General features: G+C 37.5%; 2 protein-coding genes across 3 annotated transcripts in view; one reads left to right on the top strand and one right to left on the bottom strand.

Annotated features, from left to right (window-relative positions):
- Positions 1-20,814, bottom strand: part of ric1 (RIC1 homolog, RAB6A GEF complex partner 1) — a 139,356-nt gene that overhangs the window by 33,343 nt on the left and 85,199 nt on the right. Inside the window, exons 12-17 of one of the 2 annotated variants that reach the window (XM_059974635.1) lie at positions 19,241-19,444; positions 17,310-17,348; positions 17,103-17,240; positions 10,509-10,598; positions 6,723-6,883; positions 2,917-3,055 (exon numbers count right to left, since the gene is read on the bottom strand). In XM_059974635.1, coding sequence (XP_059830618.1) covers positions 2,917-3,055; positions 6,723-6,883; positions 10,509-10,598; positions 17,103-17,240; positions 17,310-17,348; positions 19,241-19,444 — 771 coding nt within the window. The remainder of the gene's footprint in view (positions 1-2,916; positions 3,056-6,722; positions 6,884-10,508; positions 10,599-17,102; positions 17,241-17,309; positions 17,349-19,240; positions 19,445-20,814) is intronic. The other variant, XM_059974636.1, reaches the window with a different exon arrangement.
- The window catches only part of LOC132396765 (endoplasmic reticulum metallopeptidase 1), a 133,777-nt gene that overhangs the window by 94,790 nt on the left and 18,173 nt on the right, over positions 1-20,814 (top strand). The window lies entirely within an intron of this gene.

The following is a 20,814-nucleotide window of genomic DNA, read 5'->3' as shown; positions in this document are numbered from 1 at the left end:
CATACTTCACCACCCACAATCCCAGAATGTGTTATTTCATTAGATGCTGAAAAAGCTTTTGATAGAGTTGAATGGATATATTTAATACATTGAGAAATTTTAATTTTAGTCCTAACTTTATATCATGGATTAAATTAATATATCATAAACCTGTTGCTTCTGTTTTTACAAATAACTATAGATCCTCTTTTTTTCAATTATCTCGTGGTACGAGACAAGGCTGTCCCTTAAGTCCTTTATTATTTAATATTGCATTAGAACCTTTAGCTATTGCTACTCGTGAATCTCCTAATATTTTTGGTATTACCCGTAATGAGAAGTTATACAAATTATCACTTTATGCTGATGATTTGCTGTTATATATTTCTGACCCTGATAGGTCTATTCCCGCTATTTTATCCTTGTTGGTTCAATTTGGTACTTTTTCTGGTTATAAACTAAATTTAGATAAGAGTGAATTATTTCCTTTAAATGCACAAACTTTATTGAGTGATAGGATACCATTTAAAGTTGTTACTGATAACTTTACCTATTTAGGTATAAAAATTACCAAGAAATATAAAGATTTATTCAGACTGAATTTTTTACCTATGCTTCATCAAATTCATCAACTTACTACAAGATGGTCTCCTTTGTTTTTATCATTAATTGGTCGGATTAATGCTATTAAAATGATGATTTTACCGAAATTTTTATACTTATTTCAAGCCCTACCAGTTTTTATTTCTAAATCTTTTTTTGATAACATTGATTCAAAAATTTCCTCATTTGTGTGGCAAAATAAAAACCCTAGGTTAAGTAAAAAGCAATTACAAAAATCAAAAAAAGATGGTGGTTTAGCTTTACCTAATTTTAGATTTTATTATTGGGCAAATAATATTCGTAATTTAATGTATTGGAAACTAGATTTGGATTCACCACTGTGCCCACAGTGGGTAAATTTGGAATGTAATGAGGTAAAGGGATATTCTCTATTCTCTGTTCTTGGTTCTTGTCTTCCTGCGGATTTAGTTAAATTTAATAAACAAATATCTAATCCTGTTATTAAACATACATTACGAATTTGGTTTCAATTTCGTAAGTTTTTTACTTTGAAAAACTTTGTTCTTGATAGCCCTATCTTACTTAATTTCTTTTTCAAACCCTCTTGGACAGATCAAGCTTTTAACATATGGAAAAGGAAAGGTATAAAATGTTTTCGTGATCTCTTTTTTGAAGATACTTTGATGTCATTTGATCAACTTTCCAACAAATTTGAATTACCTAAATCTAATTTTTTCAGATATTTACAAATTAGAAATTTCTTACATAAAGTTTTACCATCTTTTCCTAATTCAACTTTGGTGGACTTTACAGATTTGATTTTTACCTTAAATCCTTGTCAGAAGGGATTAGTAGCTTTTATTTATAATATGATTATGAAGATACAACCAGAAATATCAGTTAGAATTAAACAAGAATGGGAAAAAGAACTTCGATATAATATATCAACAGATAAATGGGAAAAAATTTTGCAAATGGTTAATTCTTCTTCTATATGTGCTAAACATGCTTTAATACAATTTAAAATTGTACATAGAGCTCATATGTCTAAAGATAAACTTGCTCGATTCTATTCTCATATTAACCCTCAATGTGACAGATGCCATTCAGAAGTGGCCTCATTGACCCATATGTTCTGGTCATGTCCCACTTTACATAATTACTGGAAGGACATATTTACTACTATTTCCTCAATTTGGAATATAGATTTACAACATTTTATTACTGCAATTTTTGGCATACCAAATGAAGATGGTAATCAGTTTTCCCCTTCAATCAGACGAATGATTGCTTTTGTAACATTAATGGCCAGAAGGTCTATATTACAAAATTGGAAAGAAGTAAATCCTCCTACCACGTTTCAATGGCTTTCTCAAACTATTTCTTATCTGAGCCTGGAAAAAATTAGAAGCACTATTTTTGACTCATCAATTAAATTTGAAGAAACTTGGAGACCGTTTATTCGACATTTTCATATGAATTAATTTGGCCTTTTCCAGACCTTCTTTCTGCTTATTCATGTTCAGGTATGGAGTTCTGGAGTTTGTTGACACTATCATATACTTGTAAACTATTATTATTGCCCATGTTAGTTTAGTTTAGAGTTTTATTTTTCTTAATATATACTTTTTTTCACATATTTTCAAATTTTTTTTTCTTTTTTAATGGTTATTTTTGTTTTTTTTTCATATATAATCATATGGACTTGATTGATTAAGGTATTTTCTTCTGTTGATGTTTAATAGGATATTGTTATCTTATTATCAATGGGATTTCAAGTCTATTGTATTCATAATTTACTCATTATTATGTTATGTTTTTTTTGTGTACATGTGAAAATCAATAAAAAGATTGAAAAAGAAAGAAAGAATCTATTGTATTTTTTAAAACTACTAATTAATTTCACTATGGAGAGGCATTTAAAAAAAATGGAATTCTTGCTGGCCTGATATAAAAACAGCTTGCACTGCAACACCATTTTCACAAATTTTTGCACTTACAATTCATTAAATCAACAAATCTAAAGTATAGTTCTCCTATCAATAATAGATACTGTGACATCCAACTTGGCAGTCCTTAATGCTTTCACCTCCAATTTTATCACTGCACATACTACAGAAATTAGGGGAAAAACCATACACTTTCACTCAGTTCTTTGAACAGTACTAACCACTGGCTATTCAGTGCTGCCAGTAATATTAAAAATACAGGATGATATATTTTTCTTCTGGTGAGGGACATGCAAGTGCTTTGAGAAGATACGGGCAGCAAATAATTTCACTAGGACAACTCATCAAAGTGCATGCAAAATTAACCTGAACAAATTACCATATAAAATAGTAGCATAAGAATTACATATATAGTGACCAATACCTGCTGTGGCATTTTCAAGGTGATGCCGGTCTCTGTTCTCACAGAACTCAAAGTTATTGATACCACAAGTGAAGGGTGTGGGATGTAACGTGACATAGATACTTCTTGCAGAATTTGAACACTGGCAGTGGGATTAGGGCTAAAGTTTTAAGAAAACAATAAAAGTCAGATTAAAATCAGTGTTTATAAGTTCGTGTTTTCTCAAACATTACAGTTTGTTTTCCTATGCTTGAATTCAAAAACAACTTTAAGTTCAAAAAATAAAAAAGAAAATTCACACTAATATTGGGTCATAGAGTAAAAATCTTGTTGAATTGGGGTTGTTTCATGCTGCCAGTGGACTGCTCTGGAGCTTGCATGCTGTAGGGGAGAGATTAATCCCATAGCCAGGAATTAGTCTCAAATGTAGCTCTGGAATTAAGGCAGCTCACTGCTATTCTACCCCCCCGCCCCCCACCAGGAGAGGGATAATAAATTGCCAGTAATATCCAGATCCCACAAAATGATCCCACACAAAGGTTAAGGAAGCAAACACATTCAAAAAAACATTTTTTTGCATACAAAACCTATCAACTACAGGCAGTCCCTGGGTTATGAACGAGTTCCGTTCCTGAGTCCGTCTTTAAGTCGGATTTGTATGTAAGTCAGAACAAGTACATTCGGTATTATTTAGCGTTAGTCAAACGTTTATCTTAGTATATAGTATATATTTTACCTTTCTATGCATATAACACTTAAGAAACATATGTACTCCAATAATTAAACCACTGTGTTGCTTAGTAATAATTGTAGCTTTCATTGGGGCAGGGCTTTTCACATGCTCCGTTATTCTCACTTTATCCTTTAAAATTGTTCCGATCATTGACTGACTGTAGCCTGTTGCTTTTCCAATGACTGATGATGTTTCACCTCTTTCCAAATGCTTTATTATTTCCACTTTATTTTCCAATCGTGATCGCTTCCCATCAACGGAACAGAAACACTGCGAGTGGCAAGTCCTGAGCTCTGCTGGGTCCTAAGGACCACCACACTGAATTCCCCAGGTCCTAAAGTCCACCGCACTGAGCCTGGCTAAATGGGACAAGTGGGGGCTGTGCTGTGTTTGGGTATTTAATCCTCCACAATATTCCACGTGGGAACTTAAACTGGAAGTGGCAGTGTTTTTTATATGAGGTTGAGTTGCCAGCTGGACATCAACCCGGCATGGATGGGAGAGTGCGCTCGGGAGCAGTCTGTCATTGGATCAAACTCAGGAACCCCCGTTCTCAAGCCCAGCGCTGATCTCACTGCACCACCAGCCGCCCGGAAAAGGCCAGGGTGGGGTCAGGCTGAATCTTGCTAAGAAAAATTTAAGCTGAATACAAAGTTATACACTCAACACAGTGTCAATGGCAACGACTTAAAATTGCGGACGGCGTTGCGATCCGACTTAAAATGGCAGACGGCATTCTCCTTCCTCGGTTCGTAAGTATGAGTTGTTCGTAAGTCGGACGTTTGTAACTCGGGGACTACCTGTACTCTAAATACACATTGAAATGGTGTTACACATAATTTTCTGAGGACTCACTAAAATGAACAATATTTAGTTAATAGCCAATTGCAAGTCATTTTTTCTGAGCAACTGGGTCTTCCATGTGCTTCCAAGTTTTATTAAAGAGTCCACGTTCTAGGAATTAAAAGCTAACTAACCAATCACATTTCAGCTTAGGCCTAAGACAGGTCAAGTGTATCCTTCAAAATAATTTACTGTTCTCTGTTCGAGAACATTCAAAACTAGGTCAGTTTAAGGAAATAAATCCAGCATTACTGTCGTGAGTTGGCAAGGAACTGGCTTGTGAAATCTCATTAGGAAATATGTTCCAGACTTTTAATAAAACAATAGCTAATCTAAAATATTTTAAAAGTCTTATTAATAGTTTTATATTTTCATATTAGTCCTTATGCAAAATATTCTCTTCCAAAAAAGGAAAAATATATTCATTCATTTTGCTCCATTTAAATGGTGGAGTCTGCCTTTAAAGGTATCTTGCTTGGTCACTGGATGAGGATCAGCATCTATCCAAATTCAAATGCAATATCTGGACAGAAAACAACAAAGTTCCTCACAAAGACAAAATGAAACTCATTACTGTTGATAATTCATAAAGAGCATATCTAAGTATGCAGACCATTACTAGTCCTCTTAAGAGAACAAATTTGAGGACTAAACAAAGAGAGAAAAATACAAAGAAAACCTATTTTTGAGGTATTTGTTCTGCTTTCAAATGAACTCCCAATGAGTGATCTGCTCATCTACTTACAAGAGTTTTAAATTCCAAGAGAATTGGTGCAGCAAGATTTGTTGACCACCCAAGGAAAATAATTTAAAAATTAAATCGGGGATTTAAAAAAAATTAAGTAGACAAAAGTCAGTGTAATAATTTCATTTCAAAAAACTGCTCATTCTTCATTAAAAACGATCTAACATACCAGTAAATGGCTACACACAGTAAACAGATTATCTGTAATTTACAAATTACTTATTCAGAATAACATGAAAGAATTATTCTTAATCATCAAGCTGAGGCACAGTCACTGAAGCTTACAGCAGATTTGTGTCCCACATATGTGAAGTCAGCTGCATTAACAAAGGATTTAATTCACGAATATTTGAACTTTTAAGACTCTTTAAAATGAACTTAAAATTGCTTAATTTCTAAGATAAATAAAAATGTTGATAATACAGTTTAACTAGAATGCTTTTGTTTTAGCTGTGTGGTCCAAAAACAACGGAATTTTAAAGCCCCCTTTCAACGCTGTCATAGCTTGCATACACTGGGATCTCACTTAATGCTGAATCGTTACAGCACTCTCAGTTTGTGAGATCGTACACTCACAAGAAAGTACTGCTATGCCAAGAATTTAGTGCAAAACCTTGCCTGCATTCCCACAGCAATGAAACTGTGATCTCATTCCCATTTGGTTTGTTGCTGAATAAAGCACTGAGGCAATGTGCAGAGGACTGGTGTTGAATAGTTAGGGCAATTAGTGCAACAGCTCATGGCTGAGGTACAGGATTCAGTTTGAACCATGGCCAGCACAAGAGTGGGCCATTGCTCAGGACTGGCAGCTGCAAATTGATGTCTTCGCAGATTGCCTGGATCACATCACTCATCGCTTCCATCATATTGGACTGAACGGTGTCTCCCCTTCACTTGGTTTGGTTGCACAGTGGTTCCCAGCCTGGAGATTTCTGTACATTAACAAGAACAAGCAATGATTGCACCCAACAAGGGCCTGTAGTTACACTGACACCATGATACAGACCTGAGCACCAAATCTCAGTGCTGAGTGGGCACAACATCTATCTTTAGCCCTCAATAAATAACCTCTGCATGTTCTTCAGTGGCTCATGCCACACTGATCCATGCAACAATGAGAATATTGATATTTCAGTGATGTGGGAGCATGAAGATTGAGCCCTCAATCAAGGTCTTGGCACAGCTGGGGAAGATAGGATTTGCATCAGATTTCCAGCATAACATTGCTGCAAGTAATGCATCTCTACATACATAATGCTATAAAGACATTCTTAGCATCCCTTAGCAGAGTTGCTTTTGCTGGCAATGCATCCAGAGTACTATGCAAAACGCCACTTTACTGTGTGTGGATGGCCAATCTGGCGAGCTTGTGGAGTAAACACTTCTACGAGTGGGAAGCCTAAATCATAAATCTATATGTCTGAAGTTAGCATGCTTTGCATAAAGCTGTGTTAACTTTATCAGAAAATTAAACTATAATATGGGAGGACCATTTTGGCTACTTACCCATTATCATTCCGATCAATACTGTATAAGCAGATAGAGCAGTCTGCCCTGAACAATATCACCATGTCCCTGAAGACATTTATCAATAAAGTCTCTGCCTGTACTTTGGTAATATGAGCAAAAACATTGTCCAAGTTGGATGATCGGAGATAAAGTCTTAACTGTTTTGGAAAGAAGAATAGAGTGAAAAAAATAATAACAATGCAAGTTCAATATCGAACATTCAGCAAACGTTAACAATTAAGTTTTCTGTAAAATGAACTGCTGGAAAAATATGGTTTGTCCTGCATGGTGATGTGCTTCTGGAATGATTTTGGAGCTGTATTGAGAATTTCCCACCATGCTCTTATATTCCTCACATGGATTGCAGATCGCAAAGATTCTAACCCCCACCTATCCTTGAAATTCAATGGCATTATTATAACCTTCCTCCATTAACATTGTGGAATATGAGTGGCCATCATTAGCCAGAAATTTAACTGCAAAAGCCACATTAAATAATGTTGGGAATCTGCACTCACTCACTGAATTGCCAAAATCCTTCTACCCTCTACCTTCAGAAAATACACTGCAGCAACTCACCAAGGCTTCTCTGAGAATTCCTTTTAAATCCACATCTTTACTATCTAGGACAAAAGTAATAGACCTATGGGAACACCACCAATACCGCATTCTCAGTTAAATTGTGTAGCATTTTCACTTGGTGATACATTGCTGTTTTATATCCACTGGACCTAATCATTAAAGCTCCCTACTTAGCAACCCTATGGGAGTACTAACATTAAAAATTATAGCAGTTCAACCACAATCTTCTCAAAGGCAATTAGGTATGAACATAGTCAGCAATGAACTTTAAAAGCTTCGGCTGACTCTGATACTCCACAACCAAATCAATAAATGAAGAGTTATTTGCATTTTGTAAAACCTGCATGGAAGCAAAATATTTAAAGTGCATTTTTTTTGCACAAAGTGGCAAAGTTATTCATCAGATCATTAATATTTTGCAATATAATTTATAATTCTGATGACCAACAATCCAAATATTCAAGAGTGGTTTCTTTAACATTCCTCATTTCATCCTTGTTCTCTTATGAGAAGCAATTTGTAGCAACTTAAAATCCCTTTTTTCTGAAAACTGAAGAAAATTAAAATGAGACACTATTTCAAAATGGAAGGCAGGAAGCAGGTTCAATCAGGTTAAATGGGATTAAAAAAAAGTTCTGTTTGAATTAAAGATTGGCTTGTCTATTATCAGGATTTTGATAAACACTCAGAATCCTGACCAGAAATTAATAATTATTCATTGCTCTCTATCCAACTTTATATGCTGACTGGGTATGATTGTCAGTACCATCTTCAAAGACCCTTCAACCTTGGAAGTTTCAGGGTTTCTCCTTGAACCTTTATCTCTGGAATTAATACTAAAGAGTCTGCTCATAAAATAGAAACTTCTAACTCATATTTATCTTTATGAAAATTTATGGATGAGAAAAATGACGAGCAAAAAGGATGGGAGTTCCCAATGTGGCTTATGGAGAACAGAAGATCCGTGGACATTGATTCTAATTCTAGTGTCAACAGATATTGTTGTTTTAATGCTTTGGTACATGTCTTCTTGCTTCTTATATTATTTTACAATTTTTTTTTGTAATTTTTTTTATTTAAGTTCATCATCAAATTAACATTTCCATAAGATGTGTTTCAGACATTGTACCTATATATCATATAATCATATATATCACAAATCTCCACAAAGTATTTATCTGAGGTACAGATAAGAAGAGAAGAGTGGAGAGAAAAAACAAGCAAAAGGGAAGAACTACATACAAGTAGGGAGTGATCTTTTGTTTTTACAACAGATTCATTGATTCGTGAGAATAAAGTCAGGCCTATGAGGCATTATTTAGTTAAACCATTTTTCCCAGTATGAATCAAATTGTTCCAAATTGGATAAAATTCTCTTGTTTGATTGGATTTAATAGCCTATTGACATTAAAAGAAATGAATTTTACCTTGTCCTTAGCCATCTGTATTTATCTGTCAATGTATCATTGAAATTAGAATAAAAGTTAATCGATCTACTCCCTGAACAAATACGAACCAAGAAACGCAGATAATAACAAAAATGGCAACGGACGTGTGATTCCAAGGCTGAGGTCACTAGTAGATGACCCTGCGTTGAGCTAGAGGAAATGTCTAGCTGTGGGGGATAACCTCTTCCTACTTGTGAGTTGAGGGCCCCCAAAGCAGTATTCATAAAAGTCAGTGAACAAATCCATTACACAGAAAAGATTTCATGTATATATATTTTCTCATTTTGGTGGGGAAAAAGGAGTAAGTGAGCGAATAAAGAATAACAACTAAGTAATATAAAATCTACATTTTAATAAGTATTTCTCGAGATAGGTATATAACCATGTACTTTTGCTTGCACTTAACTTCTCAACATTTTTAAAGTTAGCTAAACCTTATGGCTCTTCTGAAGGGGGTGAAGACTGCCTTTGGGAAACTCCCGGTCTCTTCCTGATATATTTCTCTCGGCTTCCTCCCGTCTCCTGCCTACTCGATTCTCGCACTATTTCCCAAGCGGAACGGGACAGTTCCTCAGTCAGGCTTTCCCTCATTTTGGTGACACTGACAGGCAAACCTCTGGCCTTCAAGTCTGTAGTTGCCTCTTCCACCGTCTGGTACAACAGTGTCCCGTTGTCATAAAACACTCGAAGTTTAGCAGGGTACGGAGTTTGAAACCTAATGTTATTTTGCTTTAGTACTTGCTTTACTTCAGAGTATTCTTTGCATTTCTGCAGGACCATGGGGGGGGGTAATCTTGGTCGAAATATATTAATTTATCGTCGAAAAACACTCTCTTCTTACCCCAGGCCCTTTGTAGAATCTGCGTCATGGTGCTGTACCGAAGGAATTTAATTATTATAGAGCGTGGCTTTCTGTCCTGGGTAGGTTTCGGAACCAGCACGCGGTGCGCCCTCTCGATTTCCAGCTCCATAACCGAGGGAAGATCCAGCGCGTCCCGCAGTAGCTTTTCGACAAACTCCGTCATAGACGAGCCCTCCGCTCCTTCGGGAACGTTATAGATTCTGATATTTTTCCGCCGTGATCTTCCCTCCAGATCAAGCAGTTTATCTTCTTGGTGATGTAGTATTTTTATTGTCTTACTCAGTATCCGTTCCACGTTTTGAACGCAATCTTCCACCTTCTCGATTCAAGTCTCTGCCACTGCTATTTTTTAATTAACGCTGGCGAGCTCTACCTTAATATCCTGGAGCTGCTGCTTTATTTCTTTCTGGATTTCCATTATTTCTTTTAGAAGTTCGAAAATATTCGCCGCTTCGCCTGAACAAGGCCCAGCGTCCGCCTCCCTTGCACGCGGTCGGGTAGGAGAGCCACCCGCTGGACTCCTCTCTGACGCAGGCTCCACAGTGTCGCTTTTTTTATTTTCGTTCCTTTTTCCCATTCTTGCCCCTCTTTTCAGTACAAATATTTTTCGAAAAATATTATATTTGATGGAATAACAGGGCTTAATACGCATTTTTCAGGAGGAGCTAGTGACTTAAGCTGCCATTCTCGACGATGACGTCACCAGAACCCCCATTTTACAATGTTAATAACTGAAATAGTTTCAGGCTTCACACACTGTTTTGGCAATATTTTAAAAGGAACTTTTGAGCATTAGTAAAATAGTTAGGCTTAGGGCCTATTCTCCTGCAAGGATTTTATCACAACTGGTAAATTATACTTGGCCATACAAGTCGTATGTTCTTCACTTACCTCCTCTTGTTGGTCAATCAAATTATAACAGGCTAAAACAATGAAGTCATTCCACCATGCCAAACCACCAGTCACTGCCATATTTTGTTCCTAGAGGAAAAAAATAAGGATTGAAATGTTTCATCTGATTCTGGAAGAATTCATTTTATAAATGATGTCAAATTTTTTTAGATCATTATTGAACCTGATTGAGCATTTATACCAGAAATACTATATTTAGATATGCATCACCAGATTGCTCTGAATCTTGCCTAAACTGAGTTTATTCAAAACAATATAGCTATTAAAGTTTTAAAGATATTTCCTCCATTGTTTATAAAACTATGCATATCACCATTTGCAAACATCCATCTCAAACCCTTCAGCGAAGTTGTAAGTTTTGATAAAGATCCTTATATGGGAAACAATCTATCACATTGTGCCAACCTGTGATCTTGCCAAATTTTCAAAAGTTCTGTCCTCTGCCACTCTACCAGTATCCCAGATAGGACAATAATCTTCCTTCTGTCCACAAGCTTTAGCTTTAATCTTTCATGAGAGGTTTTATTAAATTTTTTGGGCAAATCAATATAAATAAAATCCAAATATATTCCCCAATCTGCTATTATAATTGACTCTTCAAAAATGTTAAATAACTAACTTTAAAAATCTATGTTGGATTTCTCTCACAGATTGAAAAATTCCAGTTTTATAATTCTTAAATAGATCAGAATAAAATTCCAACATTTATTTCGATATCAGGTACAGTTTGCAAGAAAAACTTTGTGAACTCTTTGCAATTATCTGGTTTTCTGCATTACTCACAAAACGTGGTCTGATCTTCATCTAAGTCATAATAATACAGACACAATCTGCCTAAACTAATAACACAAACAGTTGTACACCACATCAATACTGAGTACATTATTTAAATAATCACAATCTAGGTTCAAAAAAGGATGTGAACCTCTGGGATAATGCCTTCTGCAAAAGCTATTTGGAGTCAATCAATGAGATGAGATTGGAGGTGTGGGTTGCAGAGGTGCCCGCCCTATAAAAAAATGACACACAAAGTCTCCCCAACAGAGTTGTTGGGGAGGGTTTAAACTAGTTTGGCAGAGGGGTGGGAATCAGAATGTGAGTGCAGGGATTAAGGTAGAAGAACAAGGGCATGATGCTAAGAGTTCTGAGTTGATGAGGAAGGACAGGCAGAGGACAGAACATAATTGTAGTCAGTTAAAGGGGTTGAAATGTGTCTATTTGAATGCTAGGAGTATTAGGAACAAGGAGGATGAACTTAGAGCATGGATTAGTACGTGGAACTACGGCATTATGGCTGTTACTGAAACGGTTGGAGGAAGGGCAGAATTGGATGATGCAGATCCTGGGGTTCAGGTGTTTTAACAGGAATAGGATGGGAGGTAGAAAAGGGGGGGGTGTGTGGCATTGCTGGTCAGGGATAGTATCATGGCTATAGAAAGGGAGGACGCCGCAGAGGGAGTGTCCACTGAGTTGGTCTGGGTGGAAGTCAGAAATAGGAAGGGATTCCCACTGTGCTGGGAGAAGTCTATAGGCCCCCAAATAGCCCTCAGGATACCGAGGAGCAGACAAGTAGACGGATTTTAGAATGGTGCACAAAATACAGGGTAATTATGGGTGATTTCAACTTCCCTCATATTGACTGGCACCTCCTGAGTGCAAGGGGGATAGATGGGGCTGAATTTGTCAGTTGTATTCAAGAAGGATTCCTGACACTGTATGTGGACCGGCCGACGAGAGGAGAGGCTATACTGAATCTAGTTCTGGGTAATGAACGTGGTCAGGTGACAGACCTCTTGGTGGGGGAGCATGTTGATGAGAGTGACCACAACTCCCTTAGCTTCAGCATAACTATGGAAAGGGATAAAATCAGATAAAATGGTAAAGTGCTTAACTGGGGAAGGGCTAACCTTGAAGGGATGAGGCAGGAATTAGTGAGAGTAAATTGAAAACAGATGTTCAAAGGGGAAAGCACAGAAGTAATGTGGGAGAAGTTTAGGGACCACTTGAGCTGGGTTCAGGATAGGTTTGTCCCACAGGGGCAAGGAAAAAATGGTAGGAAAAGGGAACCGTGGCTGACGAAACATATGAGGCAACTTGTCAAGTGGAAAAAGAAAGCATATGTTAGATATAAAGCAGGAAGTAGGAGGGACTCATGAGAAATATAGGGTAGCCAGAAAGGAGCTAAAGAAAGGACTTAGGAGAGCTTGAAGGGAGCATGAGAAGGCCTTGGCATGTAGGATTAAGGAGAACCCCAAGGCGTTCTATGCGTATGTGAAGAACAGGAGGATGACGAGACGAAAGTGGGACCGCTACAGGTTAAAGAGGGCAAAATGTGCCTGGAGACGGAGGAGGTTGGGGAGGTCCTAAATGAATACTTTGCTTTGGTATTCACAAGTGAAAAGGATCTTGATCAGGGTAAGGTCGAAATAGAGCAGGCCTGTGTGCTGGACAATGTGGAGATTACAGAAGAAATGCTGGATCTTCTTAAAAACATCAAGATTGATAAATCCCCAGGGCTGGATATGATACATCCCAGGTTGTTGTGGGAATGAGAGAAGAGATCGCAGGGGCATTAGCCATGGTCTTTGAATCCTCTTTGGCTGCAGGGGAAGTGCCAGAAGACTGGAGAATGGCAAATGTAGTTCCCTTGTTTAAAAAAGGTAATAGGGAGAAACCTGGGAACTATAGACCGGTGAGTCTTACGTCAGTGGTATGCAAACTACTGGAAAGGATTCTTAAGGATAGGATCTATGAGCATTAGGAGAAGTACAGTCTACTCATGGATAGTGAACATGGCTTTGTGAAGGGAAGATTGTGCCTCACGAGACTGATTGAGTTTTTTGAAGAGGTAACAAAAGAAATTGATGAGGGTAAGGCAGTGGATGTGGTCTACATGGACTTTAGCAAGGCACTTGACAAGATCCCTCATGAAAGACTCATCCAGAAAATCATGAGGCATGGGATAAGTGGAACCTTGGCTGTTTGGATTAAAAAATTGGCTTAAAGGAATGTACAATGTCTTGTGTATGTGACTCAAAATGGCTCCTTTGGTTTGTTAAGAGTAGGAATGCTTCTTTGTCTGATAAGTGTTTCTCTCGCAGTTGTTTATCTTTAGACTTGCTGATATGGGGATTGTATTCATTTGTTAACCAATGGGGAATGTTATTTTGTCTTGTGAGGCTGGGAACTTGGGGGGGGGGGGGGTTTTCGCAGGTTTTCGAGAGTCGGGAAGAAGACGCAGAGGAAGGTGAACGTGCGCTGCACTGCTTGGTTGACCACCGGGGGTGGTCCCGGGTGCGAAGACGTGGAGGTTGGAGGCAAACGACGAGGGGTCGAATGGTTCGATGGTTGAGCTCCAATGATGTGCACTAAACTGACTGAACTTTGATAAGTTGGCGCCTTTTGCTTTTTCTTTTCTTTCATATATATTGTATTGCCTAGTACTCTTTTAGCTTTAGTAAACTCTTTAAAGTGTATTTCATAACGGTATCTGGTGCGAATTTGATACTGTGTGCGGGCGCGAGGCATAAACTTGATTCTCACAGCACCTGCGTGTACGGGAGGTGGGATTGGTGTGTGGCTGGATCTCCTTATCCCCTAGACATATACCAGCCTGTTGGTTAAGTGTTACATTTGTGGGGGCTCGTCCTGGGATTGGATTGTCAGGTGCTGTGGAATCGCGCAGGCAGCAGTGCGGAGATGGACAGAGATAAGATTGTTAGCTAGCGCGAGTTGGAAGATGTACCGGTGCAGTATGCCTGTGTAGTGAGCGGAGTGGATTTTCGCGTTTCAGGGGACGCATTAGTGCGGGGCTTAAGTTTGGTAAAAGGTATAGGGCAGGTAGAATTGGTAGCTAGACGGTGTGGTAAAGAGGTGGAGTCTAGCTGGGTGTTGGTTCGTACGAGTGCTGACGTCATGACGTTGGAACTGCCAGCGACGGGTCAGTGTTCCGGGGGAGGCGGAGCCGCGGGGGCTCCACACTCTCTCCGAGGATGAGGAAACAACGGAGAGGTAGCACTCGTGATGGGGACGCCCAGATTCCCAGGAGTGCCGACGGGACATTTTATAGGAGATTGACAGGGTAGTGGTCCATCTCCTGAAGCTTAATAGAAGTTGGATGATGCAACAAGACAATGATCTGAAACACAAATCAGCAACAGAATGGTTTAAAAAGAAAATTAGTGTTTTGAAAAGGCCAAGTCAGAGTCCAGACCTGAAGAGGGCTGTTCATGCAAGGTATCAAAGAAATATTGATGAACTGAAAACAGATTTGTATGAAGGAATGCTCTAAAATTCTTCCTCATCATTGTTCAAGTCTGATCAGCAGCTACAGGAAATGCTTGGTGGAGGTTATTGCTGCCAAAAGGAAGCGCTACCAGTTATTAACTACAAAGGTTCACATACTTTTTCCAGTCTGGACTGTGAATGATTATGCAATGTGCTCCATAAAGACGTGAAAAGTACAATTGTTTGTGTGTTATTAGCTTAGCAGATTATGTTTGTTTATTATTATGACTTGGATGAAGATCAGACCACATTTTATGATTAATTAATACAGAAAACCTGGTAATTGCAAAGGGTTCATAAACTTTTCCTTGTAACTGAATATAATTGTCTGATTTTTCTTATCCTCTTAAAAAGATAATGTACACATTTTTCAATCTAACCAAACACTTTACAAATCAAGACAATTTTGGAAAATTATAGTTATGTCAATTGCAATGCATCAATACCCTTTAAAACTCCCAAATGGGTACCAGTTTTTCCTGGAAATCTCCTGTCTTTAGTGCCACTATTTTCTTCATTACTTAGGTAGCTAGTGAATATTTTGGTGGGCTCTTGTTCTTGGCCCAATACCAATTGTCTCAATATTGCGTCTCTTCTAAAAATACAGGTGTAATGATGTAACACATGAAATCCATAAACATAATCCTTTTTATGGCACTATTTATGTAATTTATAATAAATATTTATCTTTGCACTCTCCTGCTGCCGCAAAACAAGTTTCATAATATTTAAATCAGTGATAATATATGTGCTTCCGATTTGTTCTGAAAAGGCAGTGACTGAGTGAAGTTGTCATATCGCATGCAATGACTCATAAAATGTAATAAACCACACTGTACATTTGAGTTGTGTTAAATTGACGGCACATGATCATATTAGCATTGGGCATGAAAATCAGAACTGAAAAGACTGAAAATCTGTGATCAGAATCATTTATTATCACTGACATCATGAAATTTATTATTCTTGCAGTACCAAGAGTTCAAAAAATAAAAATGACTCAGTTGAAATAAATAAATAATGCTCAAGAGGAATAGTGATGGAGTGACCATGGACCATTGAGAAATCTGATGGCAGAGTGCAAGCAGCTGTTTCCAAAATATTGAGTATGGGTCTACTTCTTCGCCAATAGTAGTAATAGAAAGAAGGCATGGTCTTGATGACCTTACTGAGGGACTGCCATTTGAAGATTAAGTAGTTGCCCAAGCATGTCTCCCATATCTATTGATGATCTATTCCCTGTTATAATGCCGTAATTCTCAGAATAAAGGATTACTTGTCTGATGGCACCACAGTTGTTAGTATTTTTCCATTATGACCATTAAAGGCATGAAAATATGAAACTTTTCTATTTTTTTTGGTGTTGCTAAAATTTTGCACAGTCAGCCATAAAATCAGTCTGACTAGCGGTTTGAAGGGTCAGCAAAAGGGTGAACTAAGTAGCTAAAATGCATTTTTCTATTTGAACTTTGTAACCTTATGAACTTTTGTTACCTAATGTCTTAAGCTTAGGCTTACAGCTGACAGTGTTTCATAATCATGATGCAGCACTGAGTGCAGAAAAGAGGAACATACATTGATATGGCTTAGTTACTGTCTGTTCTGTGAATAAAAATACCTTGTGCTACTATTTGCTCTTGTATTTCTGTACAGTATAAAGGAAGGAACTATTCACTGCTTATTTGTAGTCCAGGATGCCCTGATTGTGAGGCAGATTCCTCGTGATATATCTCATAAATAAAGTGGGTTTGATCCTAGACTTCTCAGAATCTGTGTACATTTATCTGATCAAGATAGTTAGGATTAGTTTTGCTAACGGTAAGAATTACTTTAAAGAACAGCAGATGGGGACAGTAAACTGAAACAAGCTAAAATTGAAAAGTACAGCCATATCTATGGATGGTGGGTAGAGGAGGGGGTGAGATTGTGGAGAAGGTGGGGATTACCAGAAATTGTTAGATTGATATTAAGCCATAAAATGTTAAATGTATCTACATGAAAGAAAGACAAATGGCTAGTCCATGATGTTAAGCCAAGCATCACTGAATTAACATAGGAAGTTATAAAGAAAATGGCATGGACGGGAGAAGCATGGATAAGTTAAATCTAGGGTCACTGTGAAGACCTACTTGGTGAAGAATTGTACTTCAGTGAAACACCCAAGGATATCCATGGATGCACGTCTTAACGTAATGTTTTTGAGATGGGCTCAGTAGAATAATTAGCAGGAAAACACAAAAAAACCCTCAAAAATAAGATAGAATAGTAATTCTAATGACAGCTTACCTGTGTAATATTTCCAAAAAGTTTCCATTTTCTTGTAAACAAAGCGTAGTGTGCAATTCCATATTTGCCTGCCACAGCAACACACTGACCCAGACGATCTATTGCTGTGAACTGAGGAAATAGCAAATGGAATGAAGACTAAAATTAAATTCTAATTAACGAGGTTTCTTGATTTCATAATTCAGTTAACGGGAAAAAAATCCTCACCTTTATTGGCCAATTACTCTCTAGATAGGTACTGTGGATCTACAAAGAGAGAAAAAAAATTACACAAATCTAAATATTGAAAATCCTATATAGAAATAACTGCATTTAGTATTGTTCCAATGAATCGTTCCCCCAGCAATCAACAGGTTATTTCCCTGTTAAAGATACTAAAAGGATATGAATTTCTCTCATACACCTCAGACAACTGAAGACCTCTGTAACATACTGAGCTGAATAGTATACAAGATGTCATGATTCAGGTCAATGTGAAATGTCAAGGTCATTTATTGGGCTTGAAAGTAATATCCCAGGTGGTTAATTCAGGACTGCAATGGAGTAACTTTTAATTTGTGCTGTAATTGTAATTAGTTTATTATTGTCACTGTTTCAGTAAGAAGTGTTTTAGCTTACCTGTTCATTGAATGCAACTCCCCCATGGGAGGCAGGGACTGGCCCATGTAAAGAGCATTGCAGCCCCTCCCACTAGCTTCCATTTAACTGATGATGTCACAGCACTGTTATCTTAAATCTAGCATACAATAATCATGCAATCTCTTTTAAGTATCATGTTTCCATTGTTACGTGACCACAGTTTCATTTACTGTGGGTGTCACTTTAAAATGCCTGGATGAGGGACTATGACATCAGTATAACAAGCTGCGACAGATCACTGGGACTTTCAGAAAGAAGGAGAAAAAGAAAGAGAGAGTGGAAGCTTTGGACCACAAGCTGCCGGTAGTATTTTGTTATGACAATGGGTGAAGTCTGATACTTTCCCATGCCCAAAGGATTGGATTGATCAACGGCACACAGTGCACATTGGATGTGTGACTGTCACTTCCTATGATCCATATGTGGATTTTGTTGGAGTACTCTGTGCCGACCACTTTTGTTAACCCTTACATGGTTTCGGGTCTGTTATGTGGTGACCACCTGTACTAAGGTATATTCTGTGACTGTCACCTTTGGGATATTTCTACAGGGATTTTGGAATGACTTGATGGATAGGATCTTCGGCGATTATTACTTCGATTTCCCAGAGTGGAATCTGTGGAGTTTTTCATAATCGCCTCCTCGCTACATTTTAATGTGGATTTACAAATCTCTCCCCTCGTTTACTCCGTGGATTACTGGACCTTTCTAGTTTGTCATCTTAAGACTTTAAGAACTGTTCCTAAGCTTGACAGTTTGGGAGCAACACACATGCATAACACTGTTAACTTCTCTTTATTTCATTTAATTTTCTATATTTTGAGTAGATACTAATAAAGATAGGGTTTAACATTAAAATCTGACTCGATTTGTGATCTATTGCTGCTAGTACATAACCACCAGATAGATGAGGATGCCGTAGAAAGAGTAGATATTGGGAGCGTGCTACAGTAAAGTGAGTCAGATGCACACTTCAGGTAAGTATTTGACACTGTGTGGTATGTCTAGTGTCTGTTTTGAACTGTAAATAAATGGTTAACTTACTTATCCACAATGAGTGTCTTCTGAACCCACTCACCGAACCTGCAGACCTGATTTTCCACAATAGTCACGTGTAAAAAAACAGTGAATAGCTTTTGCTTGCAATCCAGACAGAATATTCCATACAGAAGTACACAACGACAGTCAAAGGAAAACAGAATGCAGATTATGGTGTTACAGAGGCAGTGCAGTGCAGGTAGACAAAGTAAATTGGGACGAGGTAGATTGGGACATCAAAAGTTTATCTCTTACATATTAATTGAAAAATGTTTATCAATTCAAGGGAGCCAAAATGCTGAATTTCAGGCACTGAAAAATTCCTTGTTGTTTTGTCAAAATATGGACTGAAATTAAATGGTACTATGTTGTGAAATACACTATAGTATGTTTCTCATGAATAACAAATCTTGCAATGATTATCAAGTTTAACAAAGGTATGTGAATTCAGAAATCATCACCTGTACAATATGCCAGTGCCTGTGTCCTAATAAAGTGCTTAAATCCTGAGGAATTAGAATGTCATCTGAAAGAGGATTCTTTTCCCTGACTGGCTGGTGCCCTGAATTTGCTGATGCGGTACTTGAATTCTGATTCTGCAATGCATCACCACAATTCAAATAAAGACGATCCTCCCCTTGCAGAAGTACTTGTTCCTGGTTATTCTGGGGGAAAAATAGATACCAATTGTTAAATATTTGAATTTCCTATTCAGAACGTTTTCCCCCAAAGACAGACAAAATAAGGGGGTGCCGAAATAAAAGTTCAAGATAAATTTCTGTTATTAATCATGTGAATTAAGAAATGTAAACCAAACTTAAGATCAAGCTTATTCTGCTATTCAATGCCATCTAAGATCCTTGCTAAATTTACTATCTGATCGTCAGATCCTGTTGGTGTTCAAAGTTCTATACAACTTTACCCTGAACGCCCAACCCAAAGGTAAATATGCAGGAAATTTACAACCCTCTGTATTAAGAAATTCTCAATTCAATCCTAAATGGCTGACATCTTAGCCTGAGACTCTCATCTTATTTAGGGCTCTCTAGCCAGTGGAAACAACATTGCAGCATTTATACAAGTTTCCCACTATACATTTCAAATAAACTCTGCATAATTTTTTCTGGAAGCAGGCCAATTTTAATATCTTCCCTAAAATAATATTCCCAATAATAAATCCAGAAAATTCTTGATCCAAGGGAAGAACAGATATTTTGTCAGAGGCCAAACTTGCATACATTTCAAGTGCCTTTAGCAAGAATGTTTAACTCATGGTGAAACAAAAACGATAGAAATTTTGTTTCTAAGTTAGTATGTAGAACCTACCATCAGCATTGAACCATAAGCTGAAAAAGGAAACTTTAAGCATTTGATTATGCAAATGTTTCTTCTGGATTCTATGCCTTGTGGTAATAGAACCAAAATTTAGATTGCAGAAGTAACATGATGGTTTTAGTCAGTCTGGTTTCATCCTCAAAACCTTTTGAAAATAGTGAATAACACAAGACTACATCTTGAAATGCTAATAAGCTGAAACGTTTTGTCCACTAAAACTTCTAGGTTATAGCTATACAGATATCAAACATACAGATGAACTATACAGATATCAAACATACCTACACTATATAGCTCATGTTCTAATAATCAGGAAAACAATGTGAAGATAGTACAATTGACTGGGAAGGTCATTAAGAGCCCCCATCACCCAGGACATTCTCCTTTCTCATTGCTACCACCAGGGAGGAGGTACAGGAGCCTGAAGGTACACCCTCAGTGATTTAGCTTCAGCTTTGCCATCAGATTTCTGGATGGATGCTATCTCACTACTTTTTTTTGCACAACTTATTTAATTTAACCTTTTAATTATTTATATACACTTCTTACTGTCAGTTACTGTTTAATTATGTATTGCATCATACTGCTGCCATATAACAACAAATTTCACGACATACACCAATGATATTTGACTGGGAGTCCCGTGATATAAAAGGACTAGATAGGATAAAGTCTGGCAAGTAGGTTCAGAAAAGTTTCC

This window comes from Hypanus sabinus, chromosome 7, assembly GCF_030144855.1.
Source record: "Hypanus sabinus isolate sHypSab1 chromosome 7, sHypSab1.hap1, whole genome shotgun sequence".
Taxonomy (NCBI): Eukaryota; Metazoa; Chordata; class Chondrichthyes; order Myliobatiformes; family Dasyatidae; genus Hypanus; species Hypanus sabinus.
This window is presented reverse-complemented; position numbering and strand designations above follow the sequence as displayed.